Source organism: Parasteatoda tepidariorum, chromosome 7 (genome assembly GCF_043381705.1).
Source record: "Parasteatoda tepidariorum isolate YZ-2023 chromosome 7, CAS_Ptep_4.0, whole genome shotgun sequence".
Lineage (NCBI taxonomy): Eukaryota > Metazoa > Arthropoda > Arachnida > Araneae > Theridiidae > Parasteatoda > Parasteatoda tepidariorum.
In genome coordinates, this window is record NC_092210.1 from 25,130,294 (window position 1) to 25,149,400 (window position 19,107).

General features: G+C 32.1%; 1 protein-coding gene across 2 annotated transcripts; it reads right to left on the reverse strand.

Annotated features, from left to right (window-relative positions):
- Positions 1-114: 114 nt before the first annotated feature.
- On the reverse strand, positions 115-19,066 carry LOC107450546 (coiled-coil domain-containing protein 13-like). 2 transcript variants are annotated; one of them, XM_016066362.3, is made up of 11 exons: positions 18,954-19,066; positions 16,062-16,168; positions 12,457-12,579; positions 11,137-11,391; positions 9,734-9,910; positions 7,560-7,736; positions 6,321-6,524; positions 4,530-4,711; positions 3,072-3,251; positions 1,779-1,937; positions 115-432 (listed from the first exon to the last, which is right to left on the reverse strand). In XM_016066362.3, the coding sequence occupies exons 2-11, from the start codon at positions 16,125-16,127 to the stop codon at positions 222-224; spliced, it is 1,734 nt and encodes a 577-aa protein (XP_015921848.1). In that variant the 5' UTR covers positions 16,128-16,168; positions 18,954-19,066; the 3' UTR covers positions 115-221. The 2 variants fall into 2 exon arrangements, with proteins under 2 accessions (XP_015921848.1, XP_015921849.1); XM_016066363.3 differs by lacking the exon at positions 16,062-16,168 and having other exon boundaries at positions 18,954-19,058.
- Positions 19,067-19,107: the final 41 nt, after the last annotated feature.

Here is a 19,107-nt window from a genome sequence, read left to right on the forward strand (position 1 = left end):
TTGTAAGAGTCTGCTATAAATTAATAAATAAAATAATAAATAAATAAAAACAAAGAAAATAAATGAAATAATACAAATAAACACATATTCTAGAGAATAAAATTCGAATAAACCCAAAAATAATTAATTTATTAATTTAAATATTTGTAATAATATGAATTATAATACTATTGATAAAAATGATAATTTTAGTCTGAAAAAGGCAATAATGTACAAGATATTTAGTTCACACTGTATACTGAGATGTCATTTGGTAATGCAGCAGGCTCGTTTCGACTAAAATGTCCAATTATTTCTTGAAATGCATCCTCGAAAAAATTTTTTGTGTCGTACAAAAATTTCTTGTAAAGAGTAAAATCCTCCGTTCGACTGCTAACAGATGATAATAGAAAATTTCTCAAAAACTCATTTTCTTCTTTTTGACCACCAATTCTAAAAAATAAATAAATAATAATAATAATAATTAAATAATTAGAGCGTTATTCTGTGTCTTATTTACAGATTGATTCATATGTTTTTTTTATATATATTTATTTTACTTAAGATAATATATATACTCTGGTTAGAGTCGATTCACAATTCACAAATTTTTGATTCCACCAGAAATTTTTATTATCTGAAACAATTCCAGATAAAGCTGATAAAATATTGTAAAAATATATAAACGCATGCTCAGAAACCGAGTATGTGTACCACCTTCTAAATTGTGACAGTGTAGCAAGCGAAGGTGCCACCATTATCTAAGGATCACAGCTAAACCATAATTGGTGATCGAAATTGACTTCAGGTGGCTTAAAGCAGAACTCTCTACCAAAGAAAACACTTCACATGCTTTCACCATTAGCACGTTGAGAGTCATAGGAGAAGGAAGCACCTTAGTTTCTCTCGTGATTTTTAAATAGATTACAAACTTTTAAGTTGGGAAACTATTTGGAACTGAAAACTAAATTTAACATAGTTCTAAAAGAAAGCGTCATGGAAATAAAAAAAAAAATATTTTTGACAATTAAGTAAAAAAAATATTAAGAAAGAAGAAAATATCGTAGTACATTCCCATACAACCGAGAAGAGGAGGAGAGAAAAGGGGGAAGGGTCAAAACAAAGAACCGGTGTTCTCTCCAAATGGCGTATTCGAGCGTTGCGATTGCGAATCTCTAGCAGTATGTATCAAAATATATATGTGTTCGGAGTACATTCTTACACAACTGAGAAGAGAATAGAGGATAGAGAAGGGTCAAGCTGTATGTCATGACCCTTTCGCCTTCTCTATACATTATCTAACACCGGTTCCATATGGAACCGGTGTTCTCCCCAGATGGCGTATTCAAGCGTTGTGATCGCGAATCCCTAGAAGTATGTATCTAAATATATATGTGTATATGCATATGTATACATGCGTGCATATGAATACATAAGTGTATATGAATACATAAGTGTATATGAATACATAAGTGTGGAGTAGTCTGTTAAGGCGTCACTCACGCTTTTGGTAAGAGCTTGGGATCGTAAGTTCAATCCTGGCAACCGAGTAAACAATAATCAAGTATACGCAGCAAGGTGCAAGTTATATTTCTTGTAACGCTGCATTTTCGATTGCAGGGTGGAAGATTGGATAGAGGAGTACCAGCTCAGGCGTTCTCCAGGTTGTCTGACAGGGGTCTAAATCACGTGGCATTCCTACCATGTTCGTTAAAAGATAGAGCCTTGGAAAACGGGACAAGGTCCTTGGTCATGGATGGATGAGTATGTGGTTAGATAAGAGTATAAAAACTATTTACTTAATTCGTAAATCTTCGAGTTCATTTTTAGAGAGTAAAGCCTTCTTGGATAATGTTCGTTGCATTCTAGTTATTCTCTCTCTAAGATTACTTCTTTCGATGTCTTTCGCAGTGACCAATCTTCCAGTTTCGACTACCTGCGTGGCTATTCCATTCATTCTGAAAGAAACATTGCAGTCTTAATTGAATATAGTAGATCAATTATTGTCCAACCTTCAATGACACTGGAAAAACACGGAAATCATAAGAAATTATACAGTTAGAAGTTTTGCATAATTGTTGACCTAAATCTCATTAAGGTGAGTTGTCTTTAATGAGTTATCATGTTCAATTTAACGCTTTATAAAAGGTTGACAGAAATTTAAGCCGTAATTTGGTTCAATTATTGATATTATGGTTCACGTTGTACCAATTTTTCCGACATTTTAGAATGACATTACCAAGTGAATTTATTAATAGACCTATCAATATATAATAAAAAAAATCGCTATTTAATTACTAGAAGAAAAAAAAACTACTCTCGGAAACAAAATTAGTTACTTTTATAAATAAGAATACACAAAATAAGAAAGAGTTTAACTTTCTATAATTAGTTTTAATCTATAAATAGTATATAATAAAGAAAATCTATAATTCGGTTTAATCTCCAACAACCATGGAATTTGCTCAAGAAGCTATTAGACGGTAATCCATAAGTAAAATCATGAAATAAATTGAAAAACTATTATCGATGAAGTAAATAATTTTTTTCTTTTTCTTAAACTCTGGAACTAATGAGAAATCTGTCGGGGTTTTGAAATAGCGTAATCAGGTGCATTTAGTAAATTTAAAGGAAAATTAAGGATTTTTTATCAATAAAAATACGCACCAGGAAGAATTTAGAAGTTAATCTGTTATTAAAACTTTTATTTCGGTGATTTAAGTCAGCGAATAGACATGCTAAGTAAATGAGTGGGTGTGTGAGAAAAATTATTCTTTTTTTTTCTGATTAAAAGTTTAAGTGATGGAACTTATAGAGAGATATAATACAGAGATTTTGCGGTTTTCTAAGTACATGAATTTTCATCTAAAGATAAATTTTTGTGCAGTTTTTCTTTTCGAAAATATTAAATAATTTGCATGCGTCATGTGTGGAACGAACAATGGCTCATAGAGTGTTTGTTTACTTGCCTTTGTCATTGACTTAAAGTTCTTTTTAAGCATTCCAATTTCATCTAAAATTTATGAAATGAAAAGCATCATGTACTTTACACATTGTTCTCTTGTTAATACTGATTTAAACAAAATAGTTACTGTCGTTCTTGCAGTTGAAATATATATTGTAGGCGCTCTTTTTCGATTCGAGATGCTTCAAGAAGTTTTTGGTACATGGCGATATCAAAATGTAGTTGCCTTCTTTGTAAATTCATCGCTGCATTCTGCTCTCTTACGGAATCGTCTGCAATCGTAGTGCCTTCTACAGAAATTTCTTCGCTTTAGAAATCAAAATATTACAAATTAGGCATCAGAACACTAATTATGACTTCAACTATATTAAGTAACTGAGATCACTAATATGCTATTTTAATGCAGTTCAAATAAAATTTTAAAGGTAATTAAAAAGTAAGTAACTAAAGCTTATGGGTCGAAAATTAACAGTTAAATAAAGAAAATGTTCATTAATCTCTAACAAACCATTGTCTAAGTTGATACAAATAAAAACAATAAAATAAATAAAAGCATTTCTGCTGCATCCTATTGTGGGTTAGGGGGTCATAAAGGTTAAGGTGCGATCAACCGCAAGATGGTGGCAATGTAGTGGCTTCATGCTGCCGCTTGGAATCGAATGCTAGTTTTTCAAATAAATAAATAAGTAAAAAAAATCTAACAACTCTTTTATTCATTAAATGAGACAAAAATGAGTTAAAATTTCGTTAAAAAAGGTGGTCGCGCATTGTCGTCCATAAAAATGAACTCAGGGCCAACAGCGCCCCTGAAAAGATGCACATAGAGCTCTAGGACCTCCTGCCTGTACCTCTGGGCATTCACGGAACCATTGTCAAACGTATGGAGCGGTGTGCGGGTATCTTGCATGATCCCTGCCCAAACCATGAATCCTCCACCAGCATAATGGTCCCTTTCGATAATGTTGCTGGGATGGTAACGGGTTCCAGGTTCCCTCCATATCAATAACCGTCCAGAAATAGCGTCATAGAAATGTGCAAAAATGCTTTCCATCTCTTAATTTTGTCCACCAGTGTATATATATATTTTTCTTTTTATAACCGTCATTGAAGAGCCGACCCAATTTTTGGGTTTACGACTACTAATGTTCTTCAACTCCGTAGCCCTGTAATTTTGAACCCAGTCCAGAAGACAAGGGAACTACTGGATAAAGTATTGGGAGAAATTTTGCCTTCGTGGAGGACTTTTTTGATGCAACTAACCCGCGTTTGCGTTACATGGGGAGGAAGACCACGAGAACCTCCCACGGTTAACCTGATGGCGAAGAGACTCTAACCCAAGATTCGTCTACCACTGAGGATATTTCCCGTCAGCACTGTGGTCGATGCAAGCCGGATGCAGAATTCGTATCGACTGGGATTCGAACCCGGTTCGCCTCATTGGAAGGCGAACGCTCTATTCCCTGAGCCCAACGCGGCTCTTACATTTTATATCTGAACTTAACATAGTATTATTTAAATGCAGTCGTCCTTAACAAACAACACAAATGCAACAACAATAAATCAATAATGGCAAACATGGCATTACTCTGATGGATGGGTTTCTGTTTCGTTAAAAACTGCACTTGAACTGCGGTCTTTTAATTTGTTCGTTGCCGCTTCTATTTGGTTTTGTTTCTCCAAGTTATCTTGCTCCATAATTATTTGGTTTTGTTCATCCAAGTTATCCTGTTGTAAAACTGTTTGGCTTTGTTCGTCCAAGTTGACTTGCTGCAAAATTATTTGTAAAATATTGACATCACATTTTAATGTTATTTATTATTGTATTTGAAAACTCACGAATGGTTCATTTATCTCGGTAGTAAGTTTCACATCAAAACCATGTAGTTTGTAATGAAATTTAGAGAGTTCATTGTTCCTTGCAATGGTATTTATTTAGTACTATTAAAACTCGAAATTCCGTATCATTTGGGATTTGTAAAAATATGTAGACCAGATGTAAAATGTATTGCAGCATTTTAAATCAAGCTTCGCGAAACATTCGCATGCGAATGAAAATATGACTGACGAATTTTTAATAGATTGCAGACATTTAAATAGAATATTTATGCCTAAAAAATTTAGCTTTTGTGTTGCAACTTTGAAAAATTAGTTTTTAAATGTCTCTCGCAAAGTTTAAAACTTATCTATATGCATTTCTCTATAAAACTCGACATTTTATTTACTTTTTCTTAAAAAGGTTTTCTGCTCAACCTCTCAATGGTCGCATAGTTTTGAAGAAAACTTTCATAAAAGTGCCTTTTTTTTATTTAAGAAAATTACATGAAACTAAATCAATTACAATATAAATAACTTAAGTAAATTTTTAGTTTACATCTTATATGAATGCTAATATCTAGTTTAAAATAAACTAACTATCTCTAAACATATTACAATTCCAGTGATAAGAAATAGATTGTTTTATTCTTTTTTGGGCGTTATTTTGAACACACCTGTCAGGAAATATCACGGGCCCAAAAAAAGGTCGAAACTTCACCCTGTCATTTTGACTGGCGTGAAAAGGAAGAGGTTAAATGCAAAGTGAATAGCACCATTTTCAAAATTGACATTTGTAGAAAATTTAGGTTTCGGGTAGCAAATTTAAAAAATTAGTTTTTAAAATCTCTCTTGTTACATTGAAAACTTAGCCCTACGAAATCCTCTATAAAACTCGACATTCTATTGCTGTTTGTGAAAAAAAAAAGTTTTTGCTCGAATGAGAAATAAATAGTAAAATTTTCAATATTGACGTTTGCAGAAAGTATTTTAAAAATTTAGATTTTGAGTTGCAAATTCGAGAAATTATTTTTCAAAGTGTCCCTAGTAACTTTGAATGAAATTAGTCGCGTTCCCCTCTATAAGACTCGACGCTCTATTGTGATTTACGAAAAAAATTTACAGTACACACGCAGAGTGCATGTCATCATTTTAAAAATTACGCGAAAAATATTCTAATAATAAAATTTTTATGGAAAAAATTTGTGAAATTAATTTTTAACGAAATCCTTTTAAATTTATAGTAAAATTTATTATGCCACACATCTAAGAAACTATTTTCAAAAATGAAAAAAAAAAAAGTAGTTTATTTAAATATAATTTCATGCAAAAAAGTAATAATTTATATTTATTTATTATTGTTATTTATCGACCATAGGACTTCGATTCCACATATTTTACGATCATGTATATCTCAGTTACTCAGTGAGTCTTGGCACAGTCGAGGATCGAGCCAAGGGCCCTCCGAACAGCAGCCCGATTCTATAATCACTGGACTATCATGGCCCAGTTTAAATATGCAAAAGATGAATAAAAATAACAATAAATACGAGATATAACATACCAGAAAGTTTGTTTCGATGTCTTGTTTTAATTCAGAAAGCAATTGATGCTTTTGAACAAAAATATTCCGCAATGAATCCAGTATTTCCATATCGGAATCGTAATTATCCTTTAGGACCTGCAATTCCAGTTTGTAGAAATTCATCTTTTCTTGTGTTATTGATTTTTCAGCTTCTATTGCTTCTTGAATTTGTTTATGTTTCCTCTGAATAAAAAATGAGATTTTATTTAAAATTTACATTAAAAACTAAAATGATGAAGGAAAAAAAAAATTTTATACTAACTTTGGTGACCAGCTTGGTCACCTTTTAAAATTGTCTTGTACAATATATAAACTTTAATGGTAACCAAATCAAATGTCTAGCACAACTGTATTTCTCTCTTCAACCTTTTCACCAATTAACACCTTACACATTAATTAGTTTTAAACAATACATTAACCAATTTTTTCTCACCTTTTAGCTGTTGCCGCGAAGTGCTTTAACAATTTTTACCATTTTGAGAACTGTCACCGATATTGTCAAAGTATTTCATGCATTTAAATTTAGTAATTATTCGACCCTACTTGAATTATTAATGAAGCTAAATAAATATTTAACGTTAAACTAGCTATTTAACACGTCTTAAATTATTAGTTAAGACAATCAAAAGAAATTAATAATAATTATAACCATGCCAATAGATAGATAAATACCTAAGTTTATAGTGCCACATAAGAGAAATAATCAGGTGCATTTAGTAAATTTAAAGGANATATTTAAAAAATTAAATGTATAGTTACAGAATATATAATTATAGAAGCTATTTTATTTTTGGTACATAATAAGTAAGTGGATCAGAAATTTTTGAGCTTGTGCGGACAATGGTAAATTTTTTTTTCAAGCAAGGATCGCTGGTTAAACCTATGAATGGGGAAAGTTTGAGACTGTTTCCATTGTAACCATTTAAATAATTTTATTTGGTCTCTCCCACCATAAATTCAGAGGCAGCGCCCTTTTGCCTACATCCTTTGAAAACTAAATAAAAACACTATAAAAATTGTTTCCTTTTTTTTTTTATAAACCTAGGTGGCTCCAATCTACTGTTCCCTTCGTTCACCAAATATTTACTTGAAAATTAAATGAAAATTTCGTATTAAATCAAAAAATTACTATGTTTTATTTAGAGTTTAAAGATTTCGCTATCTTGAAATGCATTTAATATTGAAAGTGAATTACCCTCCACTCCCTACTAAACCTACCGTGTAACAATCAATCAGCATGTTATTGTCTTGTGCTTTAGTGTGCAATGTTTGCAATTCCCCTTTTAATGCAGATACCTCGTCATCCAGTCTTTTATTTCGAGCTTTACAACCGACAAGTTCTCTTCGTATTTCAGCTCTCTCTTCCACAGTATCTTGAATTTGACTTTCAATTGTCTAAAATAAATGTTATGGATTATTAGAATTTTGTTAACGATATTTTACCGTCACAATGAAGTTGTTCTTCGTCGTTACTGAATGTCATTGGTGCAAGAGTTAGTTCCCACCAGGTATTGCGAAATCTAAGGAGGAAAAATTTGATTCACTTGTCAGAGAACGTTTTTTTTTTCATTCCCTCCTTTATACAGGCGTTGTATGGTAAAATAGATTTTTTAAACATTGCGATAACAGTGATTCTAAATTTATTTTCAAAATATATCGGTAATATCATGTCTTATAATATAGACTGTACGAATAACGTGATCGTTACGTGCAGTGCGAAAAAGGAAAAAACAAAAAAGAGCCACTCTGAATAACATTTGATCGAATTATCGGATCTTAACGTTCTAGGACTCAATCTTGTTCAGAGGGTGACCTCGATATGCTAACTAATTAATGCTCGCGTAAGTTACGAAATCACACACAAAAACGTACTTTCCCTGAATAAGTAAGTTTTTTTTTCTTCAACATGTTGAATTATGAACAGATCTGAATAAGTATACCTTTTTTCGACAGATTCAGAATTCAGATCTCCAAAATAGTGAGCGTAACCGCAATCTGGGAAATATGGTCTCAATAGTTTGGTCAGGAGTGCGGTCCAAAGTTTGGACCTCTTATAATGTTAGTTTCATTTTTTACATATTTCGCTACATCTCGAGAACTTTTTGTGCGAATTAAATTTTTTTTTTTTTTCTGCATACAATTAGAAAATTCGTTTATCCAAAGATAATTCTATGAAAAAATAACTTTCAGTTAATATTCATTATTTTTTTTAACTTTAATTAATAATAATCAAAAAATTTCTGAATTATAAGGCATTCAATTTTTGCATAAATTTATAGAATCTAATTTTACATGGCAAAATACAAATTTTGAGCGAAATCAGTCAAATGTTCCTGAGAAGTCAAATTTTTTAAAAAAAAAAATCATATGGTGATCCGTTTTTTTTAGCACTGTACAATAGTCTCAAACTCTAATCTGAATCACATTCACTATGTAAGACAGACATAAAAGAAATTCTTATTCCTTGCTTTGTTGTTTTATAACCTCCAACCAGGAGAAGTAGTACTTGTTTTCATTTTATACATAGCCGCCAGCCTTTCCGTTTTAACTCGAAGAATTTTCCTATTGATAAAAAAAAAAAAAAAAAAAAAAAACTTATATTTTAATATTCATTTTTGAATTTAATAACTGTAATTTAAAAAGATTATGACCACCATGATGTACAAATTACTTTTTATAATTATGTTAATAGGTAAGAGCTACATTAAATAACAAAGAACTTTGATAACACCTATTGCTCTTTTACTACCAATGTAATTATAAGTAGAAAAATGCCAAGTACTTGTAAAGTATCCACCATACCTGCCATAAGAAATCGATATAATCTTAGTATTTGGCCGGTATGTTTTCTACTTTGTACTCAATGATTTGAAGTAATGTTTTATAACCGTCGTTGAACAGTCGACCCAATTTTATGGGTTTACGTCGACCAATGTTCAACTCCACAGCCTTGTAGTTTTGAACCCAATCCAGAAGACAAGGGAACTTTTGGATCAAGCATTGGAACAAACTAGCCTTCGTGGAGGACCTTTTTGATGGAACTAACTAGCATTTGCATTACATGAGAGGAAAGCAACGAGAACCTCCCAAGGTTAGCCTGGCGGCAAAGGGACTCCAACCCATGATCCGTCTACCACTGAGAGGATATTTCATGTCAGCACTGTGGTCGGTGCAAACCGGATGTGGAATTCGTATCGACTGGGATTCGAGCCCGGTTCACCGCATTGGAAGGCGAACGCTCTATCCCCTGAGCCATCGCGGCTCTGAAGTAATGTTTTGCCGCATTTCATAGAAATTTAAGAATAGATGATATCCTTAAATAAAAATACTGAATTATACTGAATATAATTTTAAATACTGAACGCCTTTAGTATTTAAACTTAAAAACCTACTTTGAAGGATTTTGTGAGTCTCATGTCGCTTTCATTTTTCTGTATTTGACTGTCCAATTCTGCCCGAAGCAAATTTACTTCTTCTCTAAGTTCTTTGAATCTTGTTTTCTCTGCAGCAAGTCGTCTCCGCAATTCATTGCTCTCTTCCAGCAGTGGAGCTACATCTCTCTCAGTGGTCTAAAAGAGACATCAAATATATTAAAAATTTTACTAAACTATTAAACTTTCAGAACTTCTTACAATAAATATGCCAACAAATAAAACGATATAATTAATACCAATAAAGTGTTATATATAAGAACAATATACTCACTTACACTCCAAGATGTCCTGTAATCAATCAGCCTTAATGTGTATGCCTTTAAAATGCCTAAATAAAGATAGGGTATGTTCTGTGCTTTTGCGCGAAATTAATGATCCCACCAACCACAGGGATTATAAAATCGTTAACTAATCGCCACCCGAAGTGCATTTATAATTTTTTTAAAAATAAATCGGGAAATATTATGAATATTTCATAATGTTCTGAAAAATACTTCACTTTAAGCTCCTTTTTTTTTGAAATTTTTCTTCATTATAGTGGCGAACCTAGTAATGTTTATCATGCACTTTGAGAATCGCTTCAAAATAAATGTCTTACATTATTAATATCAATGGTTTTATATATCGTGAAATTTTTTTTAATTTTTTAAAAAGCGACAACTGTTAAAAATGCTACAACTGACCAACGGGCAGTAGCAAAGCTTTGGTATGTGCAGACTTCCAAATATCTCTGCAGCGAGTCACTGCTTCATTGTGTGGGTGGTTGTGGGCTAGTAGGCGTGGTCGATGCTTTATAGAAAGTAGATACTTCAGAAGAAAAAAGGGAGTTCAACCAACACCGCCTAGAAGAGAGAAGAACTTTAAAGGGGTTAAACAAGAAGTCCGATCCTTTAGTGGCCTGAACACAATTTTCCTTCCCACTCGGTAGTTTAGGTTCATTACGTCAGACTACTAGATTGATGCGTAGAGAAGCCTTCTCTCTTCTAGGTGTTGGTTCAACGTTGTTAATTCACATTAGCCGACACCCAAAGTATGACTCATCATCTCTCATCCATACGCATAATGTTCCATTTTTAATAATCCTGAAATATCAGCTGTCTTCTGTCTGATTTTTTTCCAACATTAATTCTAATGGCATAAAATTCAAATATTTCGCAAATTTTTGGACACCCTTAAATAATGATTTGAAAAAGAAATCCTCTTTTAGAAGGCCCTTTTTCTTAAAATAGTAAAGTTTGATATTTTTTTTAATTTCTTATTATTATAATAACTGGCAACAGATAATACTATCAAGTATTATTTAATAATAATATTAAAAAATCGGTAGGGAAAAATTGAAAATAGTTTATAATAATAAATACTTCTTTAGCTTTTCGGCGTTCCAATTCAATTTTCCAGAAATCTTTTTTATCTTCACTTTTTTTCACCTTAGGGCATTCAATAATTTGAGTTTTCGACGAGGTTCCTTCGAGCTGATTCAAATAGTCTTGCAGCTGTTGGAGTTTCCTTTTGAGGTGAATAATGGTTTCCATTCTTTGTTTTCGACTGGAATCAGAACCGCGTTTCAGCATGTCTTGAAAGTCTAACGAAGAAGCCCCTACCTCTTTGTACACCATCTATTAGGTTAATAATAATCATAATCGATAATCGTGATATAATTGACGGATCAATTAAATTACTCAAAATAAAACTGAATTGCAAACTATCTAACTTAGTTTGCTAATTTTTTTAAAACGATAACATCATGCACATTGTGGAGGAGTCTGTGTTAAAAAGATATTTTTGGGTTGTCGGCAGAATTCGAACCAAGAACCTCTGGAGTCGTAGTCGGATGCTCTACCCACCATAGAAAAGGATGTGCATCCCAGTCCAGGGTGAGTTAGAAAGCTTTATATATAGTGGCTGCCACACACTCCACCTCCAGTGAGCGAGAATTCTTACTCGTTGTCAGTCACGAGCGTTTCACGAGACAGTGAGGCCGTGATAGAAGCCACCATACCAGTGCAGTTCAGGCTTTGACGCAGTGGACCCAAATGATTTGTTTGTCGAATCAAGACGAACAGTGGAATAAGGCGATGTAGTATAGTGCTGCCATCTGTCGATCAGTGAAAGAGTTGTGTCGCGCGTTTGAGTTCCCGTAGTCACCAACGTGGAGGAGAGGGCGTGAGAGAGATATTTGTTAGCAGGATTCGAACCAAGAACTTCTGAAGTCATCGTAGAAGAGGACGTACGCCCAGTCCAGGGTGAGTTAAGAAGCTTTATATATAGTAACCTCCGCAACATAACTATAGTTTGTCTATAGAAAGAACTCCCTTCACCACGAAGTCTGAGCCTGCATACTGTTATGGAAACAAGAACAGCGTATTTCAGTGAGGGGAGTTTCTCTTTCACCCGATTTCCTTTTTCTTGCCGAGCCGAGCCTTAACCTATCTTAAATATTGTCCCAACACCCCTCGTAACCTTAGTTACCGCTACTGCAATGGAGAGAGGAGTTCTTTCCATAGATAGACAATAATATAATTTTCGTAGCACGCATTATTTTATTTTTAAATAGGTTTGTAGCTTTTGACTGATTCAGTGTTAAATCATGACTTTTTGGGTATATTTTACAATACAAAACACCTGCGTTTGATAAGTTTTATTTATTCAAGTAAATTTCATTAGAAGAAGAGAAAAGTTACCCTTTTAGCCTGCTGCAAACTTCTTTTTAACATTTGGTTTTCATTTTTACATTCCGTTAGCCTGAAACTTAGTTGTTCAATTTTATCTCTTAATTCTCGTACCATAGGATTCGATTCCATTTTCTGAAACATATTAATAAGTATTAATTACAATTTAAGCATTTTCATAAGATGTATAATGAGCGAGCTTCGTTTACTTCCATGTTAAGGCAAAGCATTCGAAAATCACCCTTACACGCCATTTTTTAGAATAACCGAATCCCTTCCCTTCCATCTTCGAGAGGTTTTCCGTCCCGCAGTGGACTGATCGTAAATAAACGGTTCCCAGTAGAACACCGAAGTCAAGCATCACTGGCTGTGGTCAGTAAGCGGGTGGGTGACCACTTTGATCCAGGGCTAAAGAGAATAGAAGGGCTGGTTCCTTTGAAGATCTCTCGTGTCTGTGACGTTGAGGTAAAATTTTGCTAAATGACTCATTGTCCAAGGGAAATGTAATTTTTATTATTAAATTTCTATTATTGTTGTTCAACTAAAGTAAGTTTGATTATATTTTTAGATTTATATATGGGTCATTCTCACGAAAACTGTCATTTTTCAGTTCATAAAATCCCAAAAAAGTAAAGTGAATAAAAAGCTCTGAAACTTTTTATATTAATAGAAATATGTAATGGCATTATAAAGAAAGTATATATCCTATAAATTATACTTAATATTTAAATTAATTAATTTTTTAAATAATTAATTTATAATTAATTAATTTATAATAATTAATAATTAATTAATTAATTTAATAAATAAATTAATTAATTTAATAAATTAATTTATTAATTTTTTAATTTATTTTTCAAATTAATTAATAAGTAAATTAATTATTTTCACTATTTAAAAAGTGAGGGAATGACACTAATAGTGAGGGAATGATATTTTATTTTAATACATGTTTTTATCTAAGTTACATCTACCTAAAGTTTGAAAATGATAACATACTAAGTATATCTAATATTTATTATAATTTAGTCTTATATATTTAATAGTTTTTACAGGTTTGGGAAATAAAATTGGCTGGCACGATTGAACAAAAAAAAATTTGATAATATACTCATCTTGAATCATTCCCTCACTTCAGCGTCATTCCCTCACTTTATACACTAGTGAGGGAATGACGAATTCAATAAAATTTAAAAATAACAGTTAGGCCTAATTAATTTCTGAAGTCAATCACATACAATTATATTCATACAAGAAAGCAACATATAATTATCCACTTTCTCGATGAAGTTGTATTTTATTTTACTCTAAAAAATGACATGAGGGAATGACAAATGTAAAAAATTTTACCTGGTTTGATTCATTCAAATTTATTCCACAGCAAAGCTTCTTTAAGTTGAAGATGGAAACATACTGCAATTTTGTTCTATGATGCCAGTTGTTAACTTCTGAAGTTTTTATTAAAATATTTTTATTCTAAGAAGATTGCAGGTGATAAGAACATTGTTGTGAGGGAATGACGCGAAACACTGGGGACAAAGTTTAAAATAGTGCTGTGTTAATATTTTTATCAGAAATTAAATTTAAAATTGATTTTCTGAATTCTATATTTCAGTATTCTGAAATAAAAAACACGAATTTGTAAAAAAAAAATTTTTATTTCAGAAACAATTTTTTTCTTTTTTTAAATCAGCAGTGGGGACAAGTGAGGGAATGACATATTGGTATATTTTAATTACCTAAAATAAATAAAAAATAAAAATTGATAATTTTATTTTTATTCTTTTGTTAGCTTGCATTCTGAAGGACACTTTCCCTGATTTTTTTTTTCGTAAGCTGTAAAACAAACATAAAATATACTGGGGACATGAAAACGACTGTTTTTGTGAGAATGACCCATATATATATATATATAAGAAAAATTAAAAAAGTCTATAGGTAGTTATAAGAAATGATAGCGTTTTTTTAAATCGGTACTTAACACGTTGTCGAACACTTTTAATTCGATAATCGTGGTTTTTTTTTTTTCAATTGCTTATGACTGCCATGTAAAATTCTTCAAGGTATTACTGAATAATTGATTAAAAAAAATGCATAGTATATATTCTTCGTACAAAGGATGTTCTTTTTTTATTAATTTTTTTAATTTCATTGCCGTCGTTGGAATGGATTATCAGATTCTAATTTTACGACTACTAATGTTGAACATCGTAACCCTGTAATTTTGAACAAAATACAGAAGACAAGGGAACTCCTGGATCAAGTATTGATAGAAATTTATTTTCTTGGAGGACTTTTTGAAGGAATAACTCTCCTTTTCTTTACACGGAGAGAAAAACTACGAAAATCTCTCATGGTTAGCCTGACGGCAAGGGGACTCTAATCCATAATCCACCTACCACTGAGAATATTTTACGTCAGCACTGTGGTTGGTGCAAGCCTGGTGCAGAATTCGTATCGACCAGCCATAACTGGGATTCGAACCCGGGTCACCCCAAAGGTGCGTGCTCTATCCCCTGAGCTACCAGAATCAGGGTGTTTACGATCACGGAAAGTTTCATGACCTTTATTTCAAATTTGGTGATTTTCAAGGATTTTGAAGCTGACTAATTTTTTAAGATACAAATTTTTCCAACGAATCTGATAGTGAAGAATAGGAATTAGTTTTTAGAAATAAGTGGAAATGAACAGATCTAACTAAAAGAAATTTTTGTTTGAGACTGCAGAGATTCTGAGGATGGCTATAGTCGTCATTTGCGGCTGTTAAATTCCTCTGCCAAATTTTTATTTTAAAACCGTAATTTGAGTTACTTTCTAATTCAGAATATGTGGATTTCACGAAACTACCATTTAAATTCAATGCTACCAACCATGTTGAATCATAGTGTAGTGTAATCAAGTTCATACTGCCTCATTTTATACGTTAATAGGGATCAACATTTCATCATATTAAGGTTTCAGCAAATTTAAACAATATTGTGATTCAACACCAATTTGAAATATCTAAGTTTAGAATACACGTGAAAGTTATAATTGCTATTAGGATCTCACTAGGGCCGTTCAAATGATACGTAAATATATTTTTGATAATTTTGGACTCCCCGTTTTCCTTTGTCTGCAAAAATAAGCAAATCACAACCCCCTTCCATGCTTACGTAAGGAAGTTGCAGCACCTTTTCCGGTTTTTGCTTTCACTTTGACTGTAGCAATCTAATTTCAGGATTAAATTCGAATAAAAAGCTTCCGTTAAACAAAGTTTCAAGGTTCATTAAAAAAGGGTTTTGCTTTTTATTCATTTTAGAGAACTTTGAGTCGAATACATTCTTTAGAAATCTTTTGAGTTCAATACTCTTGACCTCCCTTTCCAATTTTTTCTTTTCCCAAATTTCACGAGTAATTTTTTTATGTATTTTACTTTGCTTTTTATGAAAATAAGGAGAGTTTAATGTCTTACGTAAGCAGTGCTCAGACCCCTCCCCCCTTGTCAGCAAAAATAAGCAAATCAGAAACCCCTCCCGCTGTTAGGTGCTTACGTAATATTTGAATGGCCCATATCAGAATGCTGATACATAACAATCTTGAAGACTCCATAAAAAAATCCAAATGGTTTAACTTACTTTAAGTTTTTGATAGTCGCAAGCGTCGCAACGCGAGTGAAATTCTTCCCGGTCAGTCTTTGACATCCCTGGCTTTTCCTAATATCGTCTCAACAAGTTTTCAGTCTCTGCCATAAGAAAAGTTGGGTTGACTCGGACAGTCATTAAATAGAATTATGTGCAAGGTGTTTCGTAATCACCACCCTTAATATATATTTTAAAATGTTGTTTTTTTCATGAAGTAAAGACAAATATAATATTAAGGGTAGCGAATCCATATTAAATAAATAAAAAAAAGAAAGGAAAATGAAACTAAAAAATGTCGAATCATACTTTGGTTTAATAACCAAAGCGAGATTAAAAGATTCATTTGATTGCCGAGGAAGTTGAAAGGATGCGAAAGTGTTTATTCGGAACCATAAGATTCATGCAACTACTAAACTTTTTTGACTTTTTGATCCCGTTTTACTCAATAGTGATTTCGTATTTCTTTTTATTGATGTTTTTGTTTTTCCCTAGCCTAGGAATGAATTTCCTACTCCTAATATGCATACTTTGTACTTTTTGCAGGCTCTCAAAATATGTTAAGCACAGTTATTACGGAACACTCTATGTAACACTACTCATATAAACTATCGTATATCGTTATCATCAATAAACATGCTATCACATAAATATCGTTGCACGACTAATAAGCGGAACACTACTCATATAAAACATGGTTGTTTCAAAACAACCTCATTTTATGCGCGGGTTTTTTAAAATTTACTATTGTGTGATATATTGCAAATGGCTATGTGTTAGGAAGGTGTTGAATTTCTTAATTAGAAGTGTGGGGAGAGGAGTATTAGACCATGTCAACCGTCATCTATGAAAAGGTACCCCGACATACAGTCGAGTTAACATGTCTTATGTACTAGTGACTTGTAGTTGTAATTTTGTAGTGGTAGATACGCTACAGTACTCCCCCACTAGAATTATATCTGTGATAGAATTCGATGAACGAATACCACTAGTTGATTCATTGCTGTTCTGTGAGAAGCTGGGAGAGCTGTATTAAGATCACCGTATTTTTTTGAGTGCTGAATGTGAGAGGTGTATTAACTTCACGGTCGTAGTCGCTCCTCTGTTGCCGTTAGCTGTCCAGTAATCACAAGTATGCAAGCCGACGTTGTGCATGATCGAGACGAGACTGAGTAGCAACAGTGCGAGGAGGTGGATAATGTCACAGTCACAAGTCAACTGTTCAATGTGGATCATCCATCGAAGTAGGCGTTACTGTCTAGGTAGGCGTGTTCACATCATGTCCGGGTCACCAATGTGGGGAGAGGAGTATTAGACCATGTCAACCGTCATCTATGAAAAGGTACCCCGACATACAGTCGAGTTAACATGTCTTATGTACTAGTGAATTGTAGTTGTAATTTTGTAGTGGTAGATACGCTACAGAAGTAACCATGGTGACTGAGATTGTGTTAGGCATGTAAATTCAAAAGCTAATTAAAAAAAGCTTACTATATAATAATAACCACTTTTTTCTTAGCTTACTTAGATAGATTTACCTTATTTATATTTTAACACGGGTCTCACGATCCAAATTTGATTCGCCAAATGCAACAAAACCTTTTTTATTTTCTTTATCGTTATTATAATTTTAAACTGCATTAATAAAATGAGGATTAAAGTTAATGCACATCTTTTAGAACAAGAAAAAAAAATTGTATCAAGAGGAAATGACTACCAATAATCTTGATTATCCAATTGGGTTAGTCCTTATTAACTGCACGATTATTATTAATATGATTTTAGAATTAGCGATTGTTATTATTATGAATCTGTTAGTTCGGTACCAAAAAAGGTTGGTAAAACTGGCATCAGACTTTTATTTATTTGACCCTGAGTGTACTTTTACTTTTATTACATTTAATTTAACTTACAATAATGAAGGGTAGAAAAATACAGCTTGCATAAAATTGCAAATTTTTTTATCAATCGCTAAAATTAAATTAGATAACTTAGTGGTAATAATCATTAATATTTTAAAAACTTGGCGACTATTTTAGTGCAAGGGCTTTCATCTGATATCCAGGCAATGGATAAGTACTGATCAGTGTTTGAAATGCGGTTGATATTTATGTTTTCAAGTACTAAACGATTAATAATGAAGTTTTCAATTTTTTATGGCATGAGAATTGATTAAAAGAAGAATAACTTTCTTCGCAGAAAAAAATGTAATACTTATGTGTTTCAGGGACCTAAAGAAACTTATAACCACAGTACCTATATTATTACATCAGGTAACTATTACAACACAACAGCATCTATTACAACAATACCAGTAGTACCTATTTATGGCGATATTTCTATGGCTGTTCGGAATGGAAGTACTGAAAATAACTCCCAAGTACTAAAAATAACTCCCAATAATGCAATCGTAAATCAGATATAAATACAAAATTTTGGTTTCTTTTGCACTTTTCGGAGAAGGATTTTTTTTTTTTTTTAATACATAAACGAAAACGATTTTTTAGTAATTCCAAACGCAACTGAATTAAACATCGATTAAATCTCGTAATTATATTTGTAACTTCACAGCAAATTTTGAAAATAAACTCTGTATTTTTACTTGCCATTGAACATCAATGCAATACTTCTCGCTATTCTGCCCAATATATATTTTTTAAAATGATATAACACTTAAATTATTTTTTCAAACTAAATTACTAATCTGATTTCAAATTTTTTAAAATTAAAAATGTAATTTTTAAATTTGATTCTTACATTTAAAAAAAAATTTAATGCGCTCATATAATATTTTCATGGGAATTTTCGATAAAACTAACTTACATGCACAGAAAAAAAATGCTTTGAACATCATTTTAAGAATTTACGATTTAAAAGAAAAGTACTTACAAGCAGTTTACAAAGCTTAAAGACCAGGGAAAATTATAAGAAATATATATTTTCTTCTTTTAAATTTGAAAGTATGTTGTTAAAAATTGGGTAATTGCATAGTTTGTTTTTTAATTTAACGGTAATAATGCCACAGTTGAAGAATAAAAAGTTA

Bases quoted from the DNA above. Each gene is read 5' to 3' on its own strand.
- LOC107450546 (XM_016066362.3), bottom strand. From the start codon at position 16,127: ATGTCAAAGACTGACCGGGAAGAATTTCACTCGCGTTGCGACGCTTGC. The intron at 7,737-9,733 runs GTAGGTTTTTAA...CATTTATTTTAG, and splicing joins GACTCACAAAATCCTTCAAA to ACAATTGAAAGTCAAATTCA. The intron at 6,525-7,559 runs GTAGGTTTAGTA...TTTTTTATTCAG, and splicing joins TGCTGATTGATTGTTACACG to AGGAAACATAAACAAATTCA.